General features: G+C 38.3%; 1 protein-coding gene across 3 annotated transcripts in view; it reads right to left on the reverse strand.

Moving 5' to 3' along the window:
* LOC122816582 (SEC14-like protein 5) overlaps positions 1-23,930 on the reverse strand; it is a 1,360,693-nt gene that overhangs the window by 202,650 nt on the left and 1,134,113 nt on the right. For all 3 annotated transcript variants that reach the window (XM_044089470.1, XM_044089469.1, XM_044089471.1), the window contains 3 exons: positions 21,786-21,874; positions 14,582-14,652; positions 3,890-4,061 (listed from right to left, as the gene is read on the reverse strand). In XM_044089470.1, the coding sequence (XP_043945405.1) occupies positions 3,890-4,061; positions 14,582-14,652; positions 21,786-21,874 (332 nt within the window). The remainder of the gene's footprint in view (positions 1-3,889; positions 4,062-14,581; positions 14,653-21,785; positions 21,875-23,930) is intronic.

Genomic DNA, 23,930 nt, shown 5'->3' on the forward strand with positions numbered 1-23,930 from the left:
AAGTGAGAACCTGGCAAAATTTGAAGCCCCCATAAACCCTGAGAACACTGCTGCCTAAGTAGAACTCTTCACAGAAAGCCTATAAAAGCATGTTAATAGCTGCACAGAGGCAGCTGTAACCACCAGGAAGAAGTACAAAACTAACTCAAAAAATAGCCCACCCTGGTGGAATCACAAAATCAATAGGCTGTATAACAGAAGGAAGAAAATCATGGCAAATATTGTGAGGTGCAGCACCCAGCAGGATAAAAGCATTTCATACCTCTCAACTTCCTAGCAAAAAAATCTGGACAAAGCCAAAAATTATGGGGAGGACAAAGCCTCAAAAATAGGGACAAATTTTAAATATTGTCTTATAAACTTAGAAAGTTGTTAGAACTTGTATTACCATGCATTTTCTGATGGATGTGAGGTCTGAAACTCAAATACCTGTCATTATTTAGTGAATTCAGTCCTCACTGAGTTGTCACAAAACATCCAGAAAACCACAAATTTTATGATGAACAGACCAAAACTATGAGGCAAAAATCTGGACAGTTGAGAGGTATGAAGCACTCTCATCAAACTAAAACAATTCAGAGGACAAATAAAGTCTACCAAAGTCAAATGTGAAGTAAATTTGGACTCCTAGGCCAAGGACAACCATAAGACATTGTTTAGCTATGTCCGCAATCTCAAAGGCAATACACAATTGTGTGTGAGCTCATTATAAATGGAGCCACCTATACTGAACCAGAAGATATAGGAAACCTTCTGGCCAACAAATTCAGCTCCAGCTTTACCCCTCTCTCCCCTTCAACCTTCCCTTAGGAAATACCATCACATATAACTTCTTCTGTTATCACTAGGGAACAGGTCCTTAATGCTGTCTCTCGCTCTCAAGCCAGGAACATTGCATACATGGGCCCAGACAATATCCTAGGATGGCTTCTAAATAGCATGAAACATGACCTATCAGGCTGTCTGGAATTACTATTTAACTGTAGCCACCAAACAGGCTTTGTGCCTCATGAATGGAGAACAGCAACAGTCATCCCACTGCACAAAGGTGGGCCATCTACAGACCCTGGAAACTACAGTCCCATAAGTATCACTACTCTTATAAGCAAAACTATGGAAATAATTATCATAGAAATAATCAATAATGATATAGTAAACCTCCAGACACTGAACCCAACACAGCTTGGTTTCATCAAGGGCAGGTCATGCCTACTCAACCTGGTAGACCTCTTTGAGAAGGTCACCAAAGCAAGGGATGAAGGCAAAATGGTTCACACTGCCTACCTTGACCTGGACAAGGGATTTGATACAATACCCAATTTGGGCATTGTTGACAAACACAAGAGGTTAGGTACAAACCCATATGTCACCCGGTGGATAGCCATCTTGCTCACAGACAGGACCCAGGAAGTTAAAATTGGGGAGTCCACCTCTACACAAATTCCAGTCACAAGTGGAGTCCCTCAGGGATCAGTCCTTGATCCACTCCTTTTTGGCATTTACATCTCTGAAGTCAAAGCCAATATCAATGGTCTTTGGCTGACTAAATTTGCAGATGATTGCAAATTAGGAGCTCTCACTAAATCTCACACCGACACAAATGTTCTCTAGGAAGGACTGACACAGACAAACAACTGGTGTCAGAGCCATGAACTAAAACTAAATACCAGGAAAAGCACAACAGTATCCTTCAGGAATTCATCCACCCCAGGTAAGTATCATATTGACAACACACCCTTAGAGCTGACCTAGTCATCAAGGATTTGGGGACACACACAGACAGTAGTCTAGCCTTTGACCATCACGTGTCTACATTAATAAGGAAATCATTCTATGTTGCACAACTTATAAACAAAGGAATGGTAACTAGATCCAAGGAAGTCCTTGTTCCACTATATTTGGCATTCGTATGTACCTAACCAGGCATATCCAACAAATAGAACATCCACAGAGGTTCCTCACTAAAGGAATACAGGGCGTTAAGTAAAATATCCTATGCAGACTACCTCAAGGTCCTATCCCTGTATTCAGTCTCCTGCAGGCTGTTGAGGGGAGATCTATGCGTGGCATACAGGGTATTGTCAGGCCCCACTCTGATGGACCTCCTGCATATTTACAAAACAAACAGTACCATAATTACCCATTCTAAAGACTTAAACCTTGCCTGTGATATAAAAAGAACTTGCTGGAGAGACAGGCATGTATCTCAGAGACTACCCTTCTCTGGAACAGGCTCCCCATCCATGTGAAGCAGAGTTCCTCCCTAACCCAATTTTATTTATTTATTTATTTTATTTTACATTTGTTGACCAGGTTAGTCCAACTGGATATATGTCCATTTTCAGTGGAGGCCCAGGGAGATAAGCTCCACATACACAAGAAAATTTAAAAAGGCATTGATACACTGCACAAAAAAATTGGAAAGAGAATGTATAAACTGGACAATTGGATACGGAACAGGAAATTCATCCTTGGCTTGGTGCCTATATCTCTAATGGACACAGGCAACCTGTAAATGGTTGATCACCCAAGCTCCTGCTTACATTTATCAGGAGTACTAGAACTTGTCAGAGATTTGGGATGCATGGCTACACTTAAAAAGGTCCTTGAGGTCGTTAGCCTAGTACACACCCATGAGTGGGGTTTTTTAGATTCTAAATACAGCAGACTTAGTGTAAACATTCTAGACATCAACTAAGAGACAGAGAATTCTGCAGTGAATGACTGTTTGCTTGCAAAGCTTTTACAAGGTCAACTAGAAGTTTTTGTTCATTTTGTCATACACTGGTCAGTCTGCGAAATTTAGGTCCAAATCCTTATTTGCGCTAGATCAACTTGCGTTGAATACTTCCCTTATCTTATTCAAAGTAATCTGATTAATAAACTAAATAATAATAATAATAATAATTAATAATTTAAATGTATAAATAAACAGATGAACCATGAATACATAAACAAGTAAACATTGTTCATGGGTTCACTTATTGCCTTATTCTTCACAAGGACAGCCGGTAGTGATACTGATAGCACTGTAACACACACATCTGGACAGTCTTATTGATATTAAACAATGGCTAATTTTTAGCCATAATGCTGACATTTTTTATGTTATCCAAGACCAGTGATCTTACAGCGCAATATCATGCAGTCTCCTGTGCCTCACAAGCAAATCAGAAAAGTGATACTAAAGGTGTCAAATATGCGTATCCAGTAAACAAAATAAATAAAGAAAAACAAGAATGGAATATAGGTGATCACGTACTTTAAGTTTGTGCTGCCCTATGATAAATGCGATGACATCATTCAGACATTTATATATTGTAGGGACTAAACTGTGCAGCTGGACACATACTTAGCTTTGTTATGTTCATAAGGTTTCATATGCAGTTTCCATGCTTGTTTGCTCCTGCACATCTCTGTATGCAGGTTGACTCTCATCTTATTGTAGGCAATCTTCTGATTTAAAAGTGTAATTTTTTGTTACAACTTGCCTCTCAAGTATACCTAATCATGAATGTTCCTCATTTAGAGACTGAAACAAGTAAAGTTGTGTAAGTTGATCTTACCGTAACAGTCAATGTTAAAATTACATATTATAAGACTAATAAGCAGAGCTCAGAATCAAACTTTGTACCTTGTATCTGTAAGGTAAATACCCCTTAAGCATTACACTAATCCATTATGATGATGAGGAATAGTTAGAGTATACAATGGTGTATGTGCATATACACCACTGTATATGCATATAAGAAGACATACCCAAATGTTAATAACATAATGATTGCCTTGCATGTTTCAAAAACGTCAGCAAACATAATAAATATGCCCCCAGTAAAGGGGAGCTGTAGCAAAATTCTTCAATCTGCATTGTAGCTGTGCATTAACTCACCAATGTCCACAGAACAGGAAACACCCGAGGTGCCCTAAGAATAAGCAATCTTCCTAATGTCTCAGGATAATTAGCTTCCACTACTTCAATTATTCGAAGAAGAGCTTTAACACCAGGTCTCCACAGATGTCTCATATTTAGCCCTTCGAGGTCCACTAAGCAAGTCCAGGAGCTACAAAAGAAAACAATCATTCCATGGTTATATGTTTCAGCACATATGCTCAAAAAGTACACTAATCTTACTGTGACTTAGTAGAACATCAGCATATTTGAAAGGCTCCAGTTATGAATTATGGTGGGGGAATATATTGTCTTTTACAGCAACTGTTGTTATGTTCAGAATAAGACTAGCAATTAAGCAAGAGAAGCACAGGCAAAGCTAACATAATCTACATTTTTATTTAAATTTACAACAATGCACAGATTTTATTTTAATTCGCTAGTGGTACAGATTCTATATGCACTTACCTTTTAACCTAGAATTCCTCCGTAAATTCAGAACCTATAGTTGAAACTATTTTCACATTAATGTCCAAGTATAGTTGCTATGGCAAAGAAGCTGGCAGGACAGAGGGGTGGTCATAACCCATTAGGAACTTATGGATTATATTTTTCTTTATTTACCTGACCTCCATGAGGGACAAAGATATGAGGATATGCACTGATGTTGGCTGGAAGACATACACCCATTTCAGCATATGTGCTCTCCTGGTGTCTGCCTGCTATATATGCCTATTTCCCATTGCAGCTTGTTGCAGTGAGCAGTCCTGAAGGCGTGCATCACACATCCTCTAAATGGAAAAAGCATGCAGTCAACCACCTGATCCCCCCATTCCCAGCTGATCGCAAGGACTGGGCCACATGTGGAACACAAGTCACTAACATCACAATCAGAAACAAAGTCTCAGTTTTAGAGGACCTGCAACAATGCAAATCTGAGCCACTGGGAGGACACACTGCATGGTAAGTAAAAGAGAAAAAATGTATACCTATCCTGACTTCACATTCTAAATGCTGCACTCATCCCCTCACCCAGTAATGCCACTACAGTAGAATATAGAACATCTCCTCTATGTTCCAGCTGTCTGATAACTTATGGAAGACTCTGTTAAGAGGCATAAATAAGTCCCTGTTGCTTATGATATAAAGAAATGCAGAAAGGAATCCACTGCAAGATATGGCAGTATGTGAGATACATGTGTAAAGGACAGGGTTTAAAGGAAGAAAATGAACAGCTGTTAGAGTAAGGGATGGCTGACTTTATAGTTCAGTTTACGACAGAAGCTGTGGTTAAAAATGGATAATTAGTGGGGCATACAAAATAATGTGTGATAACCATACCTCTCAACCTCTTAGGGCAAGAAATCTGGAGAAAGCCAGAAAGAATGGGAAGACAAAGGCCCAAAAATAGGGACAATTTTTAAATATTACTCTTACAAACTTAGATAGTTGATAGAATAACAGGTTTTGCATTAGCATAAATTTTTCTGAAGGGTATAAAGTCTGAAACTTGAATGTCTGTCATTATTTTCTAACTTCAGCCTTTAATGATTTGCCACTAATTTGCCAGAAAAAAAACACAATTTTATGAAAAACTTACCAAAATTCTTCTTCTTCTTTTGGCTTTTCCCGGTTAGGGGTCGCCACAGCGGATCATCATGAGGCAAAAATCTGTACAGTTGAGAGGTATGTTAACGATCAGTCAGAAGAGGTTAGAAAGGACTGGAATGATACAAAGGAACAATGGGAGGATATTTGGATGGCTCCCAAGTATGCAGCAAAATCTACTTTTGGGGTGTTTGCATAGGTATTTTTATACCCCAAACAGACTTCAGAGATTTTTTGCACAGGAAGACAGCAGTTAGTAGATTTCAAAATTTCAGTACAAGGTACTTTCTCAGAAATGTTGGGGGAGTAAATGTTTGTAACTAAGAAAATGATTGCTTTGGGGTGGGATACAGAAACTGAATTGCCTAGACATAGCAGGGCCTTCTATGTTTAATGTTGCTAATGGACAAAAACGCATTTGCTAGAAAATGGAAATCAAAAGCTAAACCAACTGCAACAGAATATTGAATGTTGTAAAGGAGATTAAAGAATTGGGGGTGAGATCTTTAGAAAAGGGAGGGAACAAACCACACAGAAATAAATGGAATCTGTGGAAATAATACATGTAGAATGATGTTCAGGGGGAGAAGGAGTGAAATTTCAGGTAAGACAGGACTTGAGCAAAATAAGTAATATTAAATTAAATAATAATTATTAAAAACAAACCATATATGTATAATGCATAAAAAGGAAAAATCTACATAAAGGTTTGTTTACTTTTTATAACTGCATGGGTACCAATGTCACTGTGTAATATAAATAAATAAAAGTGTTTGAAAAAAAACAGGCTGAAAAAATTATTCTCGTCAGTTTGTGGCAAATATTGTCACAATGTTTGATCCCAATATACCAAACTATAAAACTAGTCTTTTGGATTCTTGAAAGTCTTGACAGAAGGTAAGTGACAGAGAATGTAAGTGACTCAGATCAAGTGTATCAGGAAGAAATCCTAAACTGCAGGTGAATTCAAAGTTTAAGTATAATCCATATTTAGTGATAGCTTACAGTGGGTTATTTGATTTCACTAGGTAGAATGACACTTAAAGACTTTCCCAGAACTCTTCATTTGAGATGGCCTGTGAGTGTGCTACTTACATACCTATGTGGGTAACACTGAATGATGTCAGTTCCTCTCTGGTGACGATGTTGCAGAGACCTAGACAGGCACTAAGAGCATATTGTGTGGAAGCAGAAGACGGTGTCCTCAGTCAATGGTAAATAAGAAAAAAAATGTCTTGCTGTAAAATACCTGTTTGAAGATTTGTTGGTACATTTAAATACAAAACCACAGTAATATTACTGAGATGAATCCCAAGAAGTACAGTACATATGTTCAAAGCTGAAGACCTGGAGTGTTTAGCTGCACTCTTTGCATGTTATAAAGATTAAGGGTTCTGTGCTCAGTGATAGTGGTCCAGATCCCCCCCCCCCCGCCCTCCAGCATTAGTTATGTTTAAACTGTTTTCTAGAAGAAAGGGTGTTTGTTCTGCTCATTCAGTAAGGCTGGAGAGATTACTGCTTACGATGGGAAGACTCTCTGTTCCAAAAGACTGATTATCTCTTCTCTGTGTAAATTGGCTTGGTGGTACTGGTGGGGGTGGGATGGAGGCTAAGCCGTTCCACTTTGCTTTGATGAACTTAGCTTCACTTTACTCCTCTAGCCTTTTCACCCCCCTACTTAAATTTCTTTTAACTAACCAACCAAACTAGTAATCTTTGCCCCCAAAATGTCCACACCCCGACAAAAAGAGAACTTCACCATTCAATCCCTAAATGGTACCACCATCAACACTGTACCTAGCACAAAACTCCTAGGTGTCATCATAGACGAAAACCGACCTGCACATACAGTTCAATGTCAAAAAGATACATCAAAAGCTTGACACACTCTACCGACACAAACATCTACTCAGTGCATCAGCCCGACTTTCCATTGCCTCTTCTTTTCTATTACCCTCTGTTTTATATGATGTCCCTTTCCTTGTCAACATTCAGTCCTCCCTAAAGTCCAAACTAGACTCATGCTACAACAAAACTGCTAAGTTTGTAACTGATGCTTCCTACTCATACCACCACTGCTTATCATTACGCAGCCTAAAATGGCTTGAACTCCCAACTATCTCACCTTTATCCAACTAACTACAGCTCACAAACTCATTCACAATCCATCCATGTGCCCTGCTCTATCTTCTATACTTACTTTATACCATCCTAACAGACCACTCCGATCCAACAACCAACTGCTCGGAAATGTAGAAAAATTCAAACTTTCGGCTGGCCAGATGCTTTACTCCTTTACCATCACAAAACTTTGGAACTCCTTCCCCCCAACACTTAGATCCACCCGCTCAATGACCCTCTTCAAGACATCTCTGAAACACCTCTCCTCATCTTCACTGTGCACATGTGCAAACACCACATCTCATATAACCTGACTTCAGCCATCACAACTATTCTCACCTCCACTCTCCTACTCTGGCATCCTCCTTTCACATCCACCTGTCTTTTTACTTACTCCGCCTCTCCATCCTGTCCACTTCCCTCTTCTACTAACCCTCATTGTTCTACCATTGATCCCTCCTGTCTACTTCCTTCTCTTCCTAACCCTTATATACCTATCATTGAACCAGGCGAGACATTCAGGTACTCTCGCAGCCTACCTTAATATCATACCACCACTTATATCTGCAACAATATCCACCGACTTTACCGATTCCTGCAACAGGACTATCACTCAGCTATTACACCTCCTAAACATGTGAAAAGTTTAAGTACCTAGTCTCTAATTAATTCCAATATCTGCTTTGCAAACCTACATCTGCTTTGCAAACCACTGCATGAAGTGTCCTATATAAATTTTGCTAGCTGAAAACTACTCGTATGGAATGTTCTCATGTATATACTCTGTATTGCTTGTCCAATATCTTTGATTTGAGAATGATTACTTATGTACTGTTTTTTCACCAATTGCATAAACTGCCAATAATATGTACTAAATGTCTTTATTGATGTAAATTCTATATTGTATGTTAAATTTCTTATAAGTGGAGCTTTTCTCCCCAGGACTCCACTGAAAATGGTCACTTCTGGCCCAACTGGACCATCCTGGTAAACAAATGCAAATAAATAAATAAATACATTTAAAACACTACTAACCTCTCATGCACTATAATTTGGCCAAAAGATACTCTGTTGTTAAATAAATGCCTTCAACAGGTCCATGTTTGGCTATTGAAAAAACAGATCCTCAAACAGCTAAATATTTTAAGTAAAACATTTAAAAGGAAATTATTGCACACATACAACTTCAAAAATAAATTCATATAATGGCCATAGTTGGCCAACAACCAGGAAGTAACACAATGCACAAGGTAAGTGAAGGAAACCTTTTAATTTTTCCCTTCTCCCCACTGTAGTGCGATCTTGGAATTGGTATATATAGTTAGAGTGTTTGTGGGGGGGGGGGGGCGGGGTATGGAGGTGAATTCCCCCACCTTGGTTGGTTGTGTTTGCAATGTTGGCCAACTGTGGACATTCGTTGAATGTATTTTTGAAGTTATATGTGTTTGGTAATTTTCTGTTTAGATGTTTTATGTATGATATGTAGCCATTCGAGGATCTCTGTTTTCAACAGCCGAACACAGACCCGCCTTCAATAGGCCTATATTATAACATCGAAGTCTTAAAACTTCGAATGTTATAATATCGAACCCTATGCACCGAACACTGAAAACAGCGAAGCTGCAGAATATCACATACTTTCCTAGGGACTTCGATGTCATAATACAGACCCCCTTCAACAACCCCTCTCAAAGATTACCCTAATAGAATAACTTCACCATTCATATCCAAAATATAAATTCTGTTATTATTTGTATTTCCTAAGCCAGTGCATAATGCCACCACTTTCACTACAAATATATCTGGCCTTGTTTCCACTATGCCTCACCCAAAACCCATTCTCATCCACCCCTCTCCATCTCTTATAAACTTACTTCAATCACTAATCACCAACCTCACATACTTTCTCATTTCCCTGTCTGTATTTCATAAATCAAAGCTATGCAAGCATCTCTGCTATCCACAACTATATCATGCCTACAGCTCAAGACTGCTCAACAATATTAAGGAATAAACTTATTCACACCATCAGCAATTTCCAACAATTCTTGAGACTAGCATCTCTATGCTTATGCTTATTCTTATTGCTAAAAAGTAATACAGAAACCAATCCAGGTTCTAATATTAACATTCCCCTTATCCTAACACACAGATTCCATGCTCATATACACCACAGTAAAAGCACTTATCTACATTTTACCCCTCCATAATGGAGACAGTTTAAGAAACAAACTAGACCACTAGACTCAGTCCTACTCACACTTTCAAAGAGAGACAAAAACACAGGTACCAGATGAACAGCTCAGTCTTCACCTCAGTATATATATATATATATATATATATATATATCAAGGAAGGTATGGGATGTTTTATTAAGTCTGATGAAGCGACCTGGAAGGTCGTGAAAGTGCTCACTTTGTCCTTGCAATAAAGAATTTTCCATCTACTGTGGCAGTTCGATTTTTATACATACTACTCACACTTTATCCCAAATATGTTGCGGTCACAGGGTCTTGTATAAAGGGCGAAACTCCTAACCTCAAATACCACATCCCAGGCAACAATTATATGCTCAGTGCTTATCCAGGCAAAAGAATAGAGAGCAGTACTCTATATATAAAAGTGACTTACAGAAACAGAAGGTAGAAGAAATAAACCCTATGTGGGTCATAGTGAAGATCCCCAGAACAAACTCCATGCCATTACACCCTGCCATAGGCCACCTGCCACTGCCGGCACAAGCTAATGCATTTAAGAGACTTAACAAAATGCTTCATGATTCTCATTCATTCAAAAACATACTCAGGATAAATACTTCCCAGTCATTTCTAGAATATCAAAACTTAGGCCCTGCTTCTTGATTATTAAAGAGCTTAAAACTCTGTTCCAAATGAAAATCACTGCTTGGTAACAAAGGAAAAGTGAACCCAAATCAGCTACCACAGAAACGTTCTTAAACTTAAAAAAAAAAAAAAACAGTTAAAAGACATACATTTCTGCATTTTGAAGCCAGCAATTTAGCTTGTGGAGTCAACTAAATAAATTCTGGAATCTTATTAACCAAAAAATGTATCATGCACCCAAGAGTGGTATTAAGTAAAACAGTATCATTACCACCAACTCAGGCCCCCTTTCTCCACTAGACTTTCTTAAATAATTTTCCCAACTGCTTCACACTCCCACCTCTTCAAAACCTCTGTCCTCCTTTCAGAGTCCCACTCTTTGTACCCCTTCTAACTCATCAGCGAACACTTATAGGCAAAGGAATCCTCCTTCTAAAACTAAAAGATAGATTTCCTGTTGTTGACATAGCCTCAAAAAAGAGCCTTATCACCCTAAAACATATATCAAATTATATATGCCAATTTATAACCCTGTCTCTTCAAAGAGAGCATCATTGTTCTGTCCTTTCAAAGCCAAAGTAGCTCCCAGACAAAAGTCTGCTCTCATAATGGTATCTCTAGTCTACAAACTTGTCAACTTAAATTCTTCCTCCTTCAGTATGAGATTATCAGAAATATCACTCCATTGCAGCCTAAAATACTTCCCTCCAACTACTTATAACCTTCACTCTCTTTAGAATAAATGTTTTTGAACCAGTTGGTTAGATCCTACCATATCTCAAAAGTAAGCACATTTTTAGTTAGTAGTTTACAACTAGTCACACTCTTTTCTCTGTGCTGGTACATAAAATGTGGGACTCTCTAATGACACTTAAAATATCCATCCACACCTATGCAAAATTCCATTGAAATCTAAAACAGCACCTACTTAAAAGCAACACAGATGCTTCCCCAGTTAGAGTATAACCTAGAAACATGAAACCCACTCATACACACTTTCTGTCACTCCAGCTATCACACTTTATAAAAAATGGCGTACTCAACATTTCTGACCAAAATTTCTTATTACTTTACATTTGTTACTAACCCCCCTTCATATGCCATCCTTTCCTCCATTTAACTACTTTCTAATCCCGTCCTCCCTTCATATCCCACTCCTTACTCATTAAATTTCCATCTATCCCCTTCACTTTCTCGTTCCTCTCATAATGAGCTTTCCTCCTCTAAACTAGCTATAACTACATCTACTGTATATATATATATATATATATATATATATATATATATATATATATATATATATATATGGTATATATAAGTACTGTGACTGTAACAGCGGTATTAAACTAGCTTTATTTTTTAATCGAATACATGTGTTATGTTTGTTTATCTAATCATTCTTTGTACATAACTGCTATTTTGGAATGTACTATTCGTCTATCTATCTGTCCATCCATCCACAACCTTTTTTTCCCATTTTTGCATATAGGGTTGGGGTGTCATTTCATCAGTGACAATCATTTAGAGCCAATGTCTTCTTCAATTTCTATCTACCATCCGAACCTGAACATTGTCCACATGGATCAAAGTTCTACTGTGGTTAACAAATTACAATAAAACAAATAAAAATACTTGCATATCATATTCTCCAAAGTATAGACACAGGAAAACTTACTATTCACAGCCCTTACAAATGCCTTTGATAAAACTGATTACTCCTTACTATTAAATAGGTTCATAGGTAAGTACTAGGCTAGCTGCCCTCGTGGACCATTTTAAGCCTAGCCAACTTCCTTTAGTGAGAATCAAACCTTGTTCTTCTTGTCTGTAAGGTAAACACCTTAACCTTTATGCCAACCCCAACTGAACTTCGCCTCAAGTCTGCTAATATTAACCCTAAAGTCATCAGTTGGTTTCATGATTGCATCTCACATACACTTTGTAATTACACACAGATACACAATATCACCCAATACAGCTATCACCAAAAGACTATCTATCCCAAGGTGCACCCTACCTCCATTACTATTTTCATTCTTTATCTGCTGACCTTCCTCACTTGGCAGTCATTCTGTACACAATGTACATGGTCATTCACATATCCAGATTCTCACCCAAAAGAATGAATAAAGACTTAGAACAAAATGTAGACCTCTTACACACTTAATGAAGCTTCAGGGCAGCACCAAGAAACGAAAAGGCATGCTGTTTTGAACACAGTAAAAATTATCAAAGACCCCCAAAATTGGCAGATTTTCCCCATCAACGAAGAACCAGTTAAACAGTCAACAATTTCCAACACCTAGGTACCTGGCTAGATCCTCAACTAAACTTCTATCACCATATAAATATGACATAAACTAAAGTGAACAAACTATTCAGCTGCAGAGAACTGTCTCATGTTCTGTCATCTGAAGGAAGAAATGCAATTAGAAAAGGCACTCTCCATGACCAGATAGAGGAGGGTCTTTCAATAACCCTAGTACTTCCAATAAAATACTCTAGAAACCATTTCCAAGCAGCTCTGCTGATTTGTTGTCCTTTCTCCCAATAGAATGCACTACTGTCTTACTTTCGAAACAACAAAATGGCTACCAGTAAGGGACTGACCTCTGTTAGTTTCATTTAGATTTAAACTATTAAAGTATCTGAGCCCTTCCCTTTCCATTTCTTGCCAGCAAACTCATTACAGATTATCAAAATAACATCTTAGCTCTGTCTATTCCTTTGTTAACTCCTAGAAATAAACTGCAATGCACTAACCATAACTTCTGGTTCAGTGGAAAAAGAAATCATTTGGCATTACAATCCCATAATACAGTATATAAAAACAGTCACATTTATTTAAATCATTTAAAACCTGCTTCAAATATATAATGTAATATTCAGCAAACCTGGAACCACACAAGTTTTGAATGACAGTATGTATTTACTGCAATTAATGTGATAAATTCTTCACTACTTATTGGTCTGTATGTTAACGATTACAACTGTGTCATAATATTGAAATAATTTACTGTTAGTTTGAACCAGCATGCAGGCCTGAAAAAAGGCCCATTAGGATTAAAGCACCATCATGGTGAACAAAATTAAATAAACAAATTAAAAATATACATCCAGTCACATATCCATGTACGATCATCAGAGAGCTGAACTGACAGGATATACTGACATTTGCCATGTTGGAGTACCAGAAGGCCATTTTCATGCACATCAGACTTTACATTTGATTTAATATTAAGGAGGTAACCTAGCAGCAAGAAAAGGCAAGATCTAGAAAGGACTTATGGCAGACAATAGTCTTACAGCAGGCCTTAGATAATATGCGCTCTAAACTATCTTCAGTCAGTCTGAGAGACTGTTTTTGAACCAACTGGTTAGATCCTACCATATCTCAAAAGTGAGTGCATTTTAGTTATTAGTTTACAGCTAGCCACAACCAGATCAGAACTCTGAACAGGTCATTGTAGGCCACCTCTCTATTATATTATGTTCCAGTATGCCAGTGAAATAGAACTCTTTCCCATTTACTTTACCACATACAACTAAATGTGCAAGTGCTACTCAACTGCCCAGGCTTGCTGGAAATTCTGTACTGGTAAAAACAAGTGACAGAAATATCTAGCAGCAGAAATGGACACTTTAACTCTTATCAGCCGTCGCTATCAGCTCTTCAGGGGTTCAGCATGACAAGTTTGCCCCTTTTCCACATGAATTCAGCAATAAAACTAGAGCTATCTGCACACACAATAAAGTGCACAGGTCTCAAATCTTTTAAATGAGAGGATGGCAGTGACTTGTGTAGATCCAAATAAGGAAGTCCCAAATGTTTAAAACAATATAGTGTCTACAAACAGTTTAATGCTTGCCAAGTAAAAAGGTATGCCAACCTAAATATAAAGCAAAGAAAGACTGAAAAAACTAGATGCTTAAAAGAAAAGGTTAATCAAGGGTCCCCAAGAAGCCAAAAGGAATTAATATTTTAATAAGAGTATTAGACAAAAATGCTTACTGATCTGGGAAATAACTGACTTATTGTATGCAAACACCAAGTAATACACACTGCTATATCTGCTTTACTGCACTGTCATGTGAGTTAATAATCTTGGATGATACTAACGTGATAGGACGTCCAAAGACTTTTGTATTTTCTTCACATCTTTTCTGCCCTTCTTCATTAATTGATAACACCTAAAGAAAAAAAAGAAACAAGTAAATATTGAAACATCTAACTATATAAATAATTTCAGTTTGAACATGTTTAATATTTTGTGTGAAAGGACTCCTTGATATAAAATTCTGGTTAAATATAGTCATTTAACTCCCACAAACCCAAACGAGTATTAAGCATTTGACAAGGGTGGAAAGACATTTTAAGTTTACCTACTTAAATGTATGTATGGCTATGCACCTCATGGTCCCTGTGATCACCTGATCATTTGTCTAATATTATTCCTATATTCTTAATTTGCACAGTCATAGAAACAATGGCTCCTTTACATATCTGAATTAATGTTTTAATATTATGGAAACATACAAGATAAAACAGATCTAATAGAGTTCAAAGAGTGAAAATATCTTAACAGCAAGTCTGCATCAAGACAGTCTAGCAGCCCCAAGCAAGATACTAATTTGTACCATCCATCCTTGAAATCTGCATGCCCCCCCCCCCCTTGGAAATATACAATAAGTAATCTACCACTGAGGCTAAGAGCTGATAATGAACTTTGACCTATAGTCTTAAGTTCCTCAGTCTCCACCTGCAACTATGAACAAATGACATAACCAGTGAGCTTGAGTCACCTCTGAAAAGAAGCGACTGTGCCTAATCAGCTTTTTGGGTGAATAAATGCCACTGCCTCCCAGGTACAGAAGGTAACACTGCAGCCAGGTATTACTCATGCTCCATGCACATTCACAGTGGAATATGAACCCAAAGCTTGCAGGTCAATTTACTGTGGTCAGACTCCAGCTAGCATGTGCACATGTTTTCTAAGTGCTCTCTTATGCTAAAAAAGACACACCTTACAAGTACTTTTGCTGATTAGTTTAAATACTATTATGGAAAAAAATCAGTAAGGACAATGTACAGTCCTGACTGTTACAGCATTAATATTACCTCAGTAAAGCTTTCTGTGCCACATAAAGCAGACATGCAGAGAGTGAATCAGTTCAGCTTTATAATCAAATGGGTATGGATCAGAATTGAGGATGAAGTGGTGGGTGAGGAGAAAAACATTTTAAGGAAGTACAATAGCTGTCTGTTACAGCTATTACTGTTCCCTGCTGATCAACATGGACATTTCATATTAAAAAAAAATACCAGCAAAGCCAACCCTGCTTCATGGCACCATCAGCAAGTGGACACCAGGGGCATTAACCCCATTCACCTTGCACTTCCTACTGATCTACCTACCAGAACAGTTTTTGACTAGAAAGACAGGCCAGCAAATGAACATCAAAGGTTTGTACTTCCTTAGAACCATCACAGAATCAGTTACAACACAAACCATGTTCTACCCATGTGATTGCTGATCTCTGCTTCTAATACATTATCACACAGTCAGACCATTAGCAATGACTGCACTACCCATGCAGTCACATCCTTGTAGGATGAAAGTAGCTCACCCCTTATTCTGCCACACCTGTGCATAATGGTTTGCACAGGATTACTATTAAATACAAAGGTACGCTTTCTCACATTATCTGTTATCTTTTTTCAGCGCCCTCATCTTCACTAGATTAGAGAATAGGTGTTTGTCTGTCTTGAATAAAGACTTTGCATGTGTGTGTGTCTATAATGAAGCATGTCCCTTGGTACTTATCAGCGCAGACCTAGGTATGTAAATGTTGTGTAAGTAAACTTACCATAACAGTAGATGTTCAAAAGGATCACTGTTGCAGTAGCCCAAGCTAAAGGTTTATATCCTACCAAGGATATGACGACTGTCCAGCATCCAAAGCTTTAAGGCACCTCCCATGCCCCCAAACTGCTGAAGGGCTCGAGGAGAGCCATATACAGTCAGTGGTTAAGGTGGCAAAACTAGGAAAAAAGAATAAATAAAATATCCACAGTCTGGCAAAAGGTATGACACAAGAAAAGGGGCTAGAAGGAAGGTGTCTGTACAGCAGTGATCTATTTGAATGTTTACTATTATGATAACCTTATTTACATGACTGTACTATCTTCATCATTAAATCACTGTTGCAGTAGCCTAAGCTATATGGCTAGATTACCGGAGCTTAGAAAGGAAGGAAGAAGGAAAAGTGTCAGAGTCCAGGATCCCCTGGAGAACAGTACCAGCTAAACCTGCTGTGGACCTGGAAAACAAATCTAATTTGTAAAGTTTTGTAAAACTATGCACAGATGGCCAAGCAGCTGCCTCTAGAAGACTTCTAAAGTCTACCTCTTTCCAAAAAGCCACAGAAGAAGCCAAAGCTCAAGGAAGATGGGCCCTGACCTTGCTGAAAAGTGGTTGTTTTGGTGAGATTTACAAAAAAACAATAGCACGAGACAACCATTTGGAAACTGTCTGTTTCAACACTGATTGCCCCCTTGTCTTACATTCATAGGAAATAAATAGTTCATCCAAATTTCTGAAGGTCATAACCCTGTCAAGATTTTATCTGAGTTGCATATGCATATCCAAAATGTACAAAATCCTTCCTCTCTCATTTCTGGAATCTCAAAAAAAAAATGGGAGATGAATAACCTGACAATGTAAACTCTGAAACTAATATTACAAACACAACTTTTGTGATTGTTGCCAAATATAAACTATTCCACAGTCCAAAATATAGAAAAACATCATCAGAGCCGATCCCTGCTTAACATACAAGGCCATGTCAAACCCAGAGCTGCTGGGCATGCTACACTTAAAGAAATCCCAATCCCTCAGAGACACATGCTCCAGGGATCTAAACCTTGTCATCACAATGAACAAAACATGCTGGATGGATAGGTTCCTGACCCAGAGAGTCCCCAGACTCTGGAATAGACTACCCATACATGTCAAGCAGAGTGTCTCTTTGGCCCTCTTCAAAAGGAACCTTGACGATTGGATGGGAGAAAGGAAATTCACCCCAGGGATCACGTCAGTCGCCCTGCTAGACAGGGGTCCAGGGAAGTAAATATTGTGGGAAGAAATAGCCAGGGAACTGTTATGGCTAGGCTTGTATAGGCCCTAGGGCCAATAGCCTAGTACCAACCTATGAACCTATTTGGCACAAAAAGCAACTTTATTACAAACCAGGAACAATGTGTAAAAACCAAAAATGAACTAGCGCCTCGGCATACGCCTTCAAGGTTCAAAAGTTTTAAACACAGTAAAGCACTTAAATAGTTCATTAATTAAAACATTACTAAATAGAACAATAGAATGTACCAGAACGCATATGAATTTAAATAAAAACATAAAGCAAAAATATTTTAGTTGAAACTGAGTTCGTAGAACAGCAATAACTGTAACAATAATAATAATAATAATAACAATAAGCCAATTGAATATAAAAATACACATATTCTAACTTCTATGAAATGCGGTTCCAAGATATTTCCAAAGCTGTTATATTAAATATATCATAAGTAATTCATTATAAGACACTTTGGTTGCAAAGTATCATAAGTGAAAATAAACCAAGCCCCCTTCCGTAATAACATATCAGAAGGATAACTGTGCTTTTTTTGTGCCAAATGATGGTTTTCTAAACTCTGAAACTCCTTTATAAATAAAGGACTAATTTGTTCTCAAACACCTTATCCTTATCGAAAATGAGCTAAGGATGACTCATGGTAAGAGCGTATAACTCAGATATTCTTCTTCTAGAGTTCAGAGCAATAAGTAAGGCTGTTTTCCAAGTTAATTCAGATAAGTGCCATGAGCTAGAGCAAGTGGAAAAAGTGTACATTTTTCTAAAATAAAATTGAGATTCCCAAGGAGGAGCAACTTGCTTTCTTGGTTAATAGATATGCAGAACCCCTTTAAAAATCATTTCAGTTGTGGTTGGGTAGAAAGGAGGGGCTCTATGGGCAGACAAGCAGAGATAACCAAAAGGTGAATCTTAACAGAAGAGTAAGAAAGGCCAGAGCATATTAACTCATGCAAGTATTGAAGAACCAGAGGCATCTAGGCCTTAAAAGGGACCTAGTTCTTACTTTGACAACAACTAGAAAATCTTTATCACCTACCTATATATGGTTTTCTAGTAGAAGGTTTCTTAGCTCCCTTTTATACCTGCTGCATGTCCTGAGAAAATAAGTGCCTAAACAGTATTACAACTCTTATCATCCAGGCAGTCAACTGAAGAACTTTCAGGTTGGGGTGTATCAAGCAACCCTTGTGTTGTGTAAGTAAATTTATTCTGTGAGTAAGCTTTGTGGTAATTTCCCTTGTTCATTTTGAGAAAAGGGGAAAACCACTACTGACTGGGTCAAAACAGAGTCACTATGATTATTTTGGGAAGCGCTTCTGAATCTTTAGAATGGATCTGGTTAAAAGTGGAAAGACTGGAAAGGCATACAGGAACATTCCAGTCCATGGACATTAGAAAGCATCTGTCTTGCAAGGAATCCTGGAGCAGAACTTCTTTAACTGTCCTTTGTGAATGGAGAGAAGCAGACCTATTTGAGGAGTTCCCTACAATTAGATCAGTTTATGGTAGATCCCTGGAACTAGTTTCCATTCACAAGGGTGTACCTTGGTCCTTCTCAGTTTGTCTTCAACAGTCTTTTGCTCTGACAGACTGTAGGAAGTCTGACAGTACAGAATGAGCTGAAATGTCAGATCCAAGGCTACAGCAGCTAGTCTACTAAGGGGGCATGATCTGGTACCCCACAGTTTGCTAATATATCACATCACTGTGGTGTTGTCTGTGATTACTATTAGAGGGCCTGGAGTCCAAGATGGCTTAGGAATTTGGCAGTACTTATAACTGTTACCATTTATTTGACATTTCTGTGTTTCAGCCTGTCTTGCTTACCCCACAGACAATGAATCTTTACCCCCCCTTTGGAAACAGCCCACCTCCAAAGCAAAGTCTGAAGCATCTGTTGTTACAGACCGAGTAGGAGATGGAAATGATAAGGGAAGACCTAGGTTGATAGTTAAATGGTCCACCCACCAAAGTAAATCCCTTTTAATAAGCTTCAACACTGGGATCTGAAAATATAGAGTGTGGTGGTGTTGAGTTCAAACCGATCTGAAAAAACACTGAATTTTTCTCATGTGAAGTCAGAGGTCAGAGGACTCATGAGAATTCTAGAAGCCATGGACCATAAAATTGTGACATATTCCCAACCAAAGCCAGAAAATGGTTGGAGAATGCCAGAAACTGTTGACTGTACAGCTCTACTTTCTGTGTGAAAGAAAAGCCCTCATGAGGAATGTATCCAGAAGGCATCCCAGAAACACCATCCTAGGAGAAGAATGAGAGAGGATCTCTATAAATTCATCTGGAATCCTAGTCTAAGAAGGCGATCCTTTACCCAAGCCAAGAGATTCCGGACATTCTGAAAACAAGTCTGCAAAAATAAGACATTCATTTCTATAAGGAAAATGTCAAAGCACTGCAACCATCAGTGAGCTATAACTGGAACCAAACTCTTTGTAAACACCCTTGGAGATGTGGATAGCCCAAACGGCAACACATAGAACTGAAAATGTAAGTTAGACAAAGACAATGTTAAAAAAAATCAGAAATATTTGAGAAATGGAATGTGATGACAGACATTCTTTAGGTTTAAAGTTGCCAGGACATGGAGAGGTAGAATGAAGAATAAAAGAGACTGAAGGGCAAGCATCTTGAACTTTGGGACTTTCATATGACTATACAGAAAATAAAGATCTAGAACTGGTCTCCAAGTACCTGTTTCTTTCTTTGGCATGAGAAAGATTCTTTTTAGAAACATTTTTATTAAACTATCACTTATGACATAGGCAATCATACATTTATATAAACAAAAACAAACCATATTGACATAATCTCACTTGCAAGCATTTTACAACACAAACCATACTGACATAATTCTAGCTGTAAACATTATACATTACTTATAATCTACCTAATCATTGTCAGTCAAACATTCCATAGCTCATTCAAATCCTGCTTTCTTTTAAACCTCATTCCTCCCCTGTATGTACTGTTCCAACAATTCCCATTTTTTTCTGATGTAATTTGCTCCTACCGTTTTTTAAAGATCCCAACTCCAGTAGTTTTAACTACTTCTAGTATAGTTGGTTTAGACATTGATTTCCATTTTCTAGTAATTGCTTTTTTGGCAGCCACGACAATTAGACTCAGCAAGGCCTTACTATGTCTAGGCAATTCCAATCCTGTATCACAGCTCAGAAAAATAATTTCCCTAGTTGCACGAATTTGTTCACGCAGTATCTCTGACAGAGCAGCCTGCAGGGAATCGTTAAAGTCTGCCAACTCATTACACTCCTAGAAAATCTGTTCCCAATTATTGCTTTCTTCTCCATCATACCTCCAACATTTGCTGTCTACCTGAGGAAAAATTCTCTGGAGTCTACTTGGGGTATAAAAATATCTATCTAAACATTTCCAAGCAAAACTCCTAAATCTTCTAGATTCTGTTGCATATTTGGGAGACATACATATATCCTTCCATTGTTTCTTTGTGAATTGCTTATCCAGTCTTTCTTCCCAATCCTTTCTAACCTCCTCTGATTGATTGTTATAGTTATCATGCAGTATTGTATATGCTTTACTAATGATTCCTTTTTTAACTGCAGCTTCTGTTCTAGATTCACCTAAAAGCTTTACCAGTGCTGGTCTTTCATTTTAGGACCCCCTATTTCTTTCTCTTTGTCTATACTCTGATATCAATCCTTGATAGGGAAGGCAATCTCTAACCTGCAGTCCAAATAAATTCTTGGCCTCTTCTCATGCTATTACCTTTCCCTCTCTAGCTATTTGCTCCCAATACCTTAGTTACATTCCCAGTTTTCTCCAATAAATTTTAGTCTCCTCTTGCCTATTGTCTGCATCCCCAATTACACTCATCCCTATTGGCGCAACCTCCTTTCTCCATTCCCGTGTTGGCTTAGTTCTTAGAATACTTTATAAATATAATATTCTGTATGGTTATGTTCTGACTCAGCTCTTTGCAAACCAGCTCTGTTTACTACTGAGTTTATTGACTCCCATTTTTTTATCACAAGGATTCATTGATTTTTTGTTATCCTGTAAGGATATATGTTAGAGGAAAACTCCTGAAGTAGAGTATTCTGAACTCTTTTTGGATGTGACACTGAAAACGTAAATCAGAAATCGGGACAGTACTGGAATATTCTGTTACTTACATGACGAAGGAGAGCTTCTTCTCCCAGGGCTTTCACCAATCCTTTTGTGTCCATTTGTCCAAGTCGAAGAATGTACAGTGGACGTCCATCTACAATTAAAAAAATAAATGGATAAATTATTGACTTGCAGAATATATTTTTTTAGATTTCTGGGTCCCTCTCAATGACATTGTCTACCTGAAGCACTCTGCACTGAGTTTGTTGATAGCTTAACTCAAAAAAACTCAGTCTAAAAACTGCTCTCAGTGATTTATATGGAAGAAAAAAAGATGTTAAGTCCTGCAAAGCACTTCTAAAAGACAGCAGACTTCACCCTCATGTGAAGGGGGATGTACTCTCATCACACCACTTAATTATATCAACACTGCATATCCTTGAACAGGGAATATTTGACTACTCCATTTTCCTTGCATTTTGCCTAAATCTGTATGACCTCACAGTTAGTACAATTAAGTAAGAAGGAACATAAGGTAAAGTTCATGCAGGGATGCAGGAAGTTTTGCCCCCTGCAAAAACATCAAAATATTATTTTTATTTTATTTTTCTCTGTCCCAGCCATTCCTTTTGCTGTTCATGATCAGATCAGCAAACTCTGTAAGTTAAAGGTTGCTAGTTTTGATATACAGTACAGCACACCAGTTTCACGAAAATGAGCTTGTTCAAGTTAGCACTTAACATCTCACATGATCTGGGTTTGACCAGTGAGCCCAGAATCTGAGGAGCTAACTGGGGTGATAGGAAAGGCACTTGTATTTTACCAGGCTTGCCTATCCCAGGGGGAAGGGAGGGGTCATACGCAAGGATGGCAGTCCTGGTGGTGATACTGGGGTATACATCCCATACACAGCTGTAGCTGGCTCATGCAGCACCCAGTGCTTGTCCCTGATTTTGCACATCACCCCCTCAGCAAAAAAAAAAAAAAATAGTCCATTCTTGTAGTCTGATATCCATTCCCCACCTACCTCCCTCACATCTGCTTCAGTTGAACAGAAAAAAAAGCTCTTTTCAACTTTTAAAAAGTAGCGTTTTTTACAGTTTATAACACACACAAAGCACTACAGCACTCAGTCTTGACTGTAAATGCTATAGTGGCATTTTAATGCTAGTATGTACAAAAGAGCAGTGATGATTGGCCAGTTTTACCATCTGACACTTTGCACCTGGGGCAGCTGCCTCCATTGCCTGATCCTAGCTACCCTACTGATGTCATGCTTACAAATACTGGTAGCATGCACAAACAAATGTTCTTGTCCGTAATGGCCTTTCATCACTGCACACTGGGTGCTACACCAGGGTAATGGATAAGCCATGAAAATGAAAAAAATACGGCCACAAGTATGACGCGGTACTGGAATGCCTCAACCTCCTCTTAGGCAACAAGAAGGTTTCATATTAAGTCCAGTAGGGGGTCAGGACTGACTTCTGGCATTAGAGAGTTAGGAGATGAGGAACCAGTACAGAAAAATGTCTATTCCAAGGAGGGCCAAAAGATTAAAAAAAAAAAAAAAAAAAAGAAGAAAACCAAAAATCAGTACTGAATACTTCAGGTAGACACAAACTACACAGATGCTGAATTTCCACTGACAACCCATTACAACAAATGGGTTAAGTTCAACCCATTCTCCCAACAACAATTTAAGTTTATTTTATTCTACTTGTTTGCTCCTTGATCTCTGTTGGTCACCAAGCCTCCCTGCTGGCTGGCAACTGGCCTGTTTGTTCCCCAGGAGTATTCAGCTCTGCAGCAATTTACTCCTTCCAAAAGCAAGTGTCATATGGCAGGAATGATGTTGTTATTCTGCTCAGGGTAATCTGGGTAGATTCCTCTTTAAGCCCAGCCAGTTTCCCCTGCACATCTACAGTGACCAAAGGATAATGTGCAATGGGCTTATGTTAATGGGATTGTCTTCTGCTTATGCAGGAGGTGTCCCCTAAGTTATCATGCCCCATTACATGCAAACTGCCTTGGGCAATCCTCAGTCTCCACCATGGATTTTAACATGAAGTATACACTCTGGGTATATGCCTCTCAACTCACCCCTCAGAGAGATGCAGGGAGCACCTCTCTCCCTGCTGTGCTCATTCAGCACCCAGCTAACTACTTGAACCCAAATTAGCTAGTTCATAGTCGGGACTTTATCCTTC

Source organism: Protopterus annectens, chromosome 12.part0 (assembly GCF_019279795.1).
Source record: "Protopterus annectens isolate FY-2018-M chromosome 12.part0, PAN1.0, whole genome shotgun sequence".
Taxonomy (NCBI): domain Eukaryota; kingdom Metazoa; phylum Chordata; order Ceratodontiformes; family Protopteridae; genus Protopterus; species Protopterus annectens.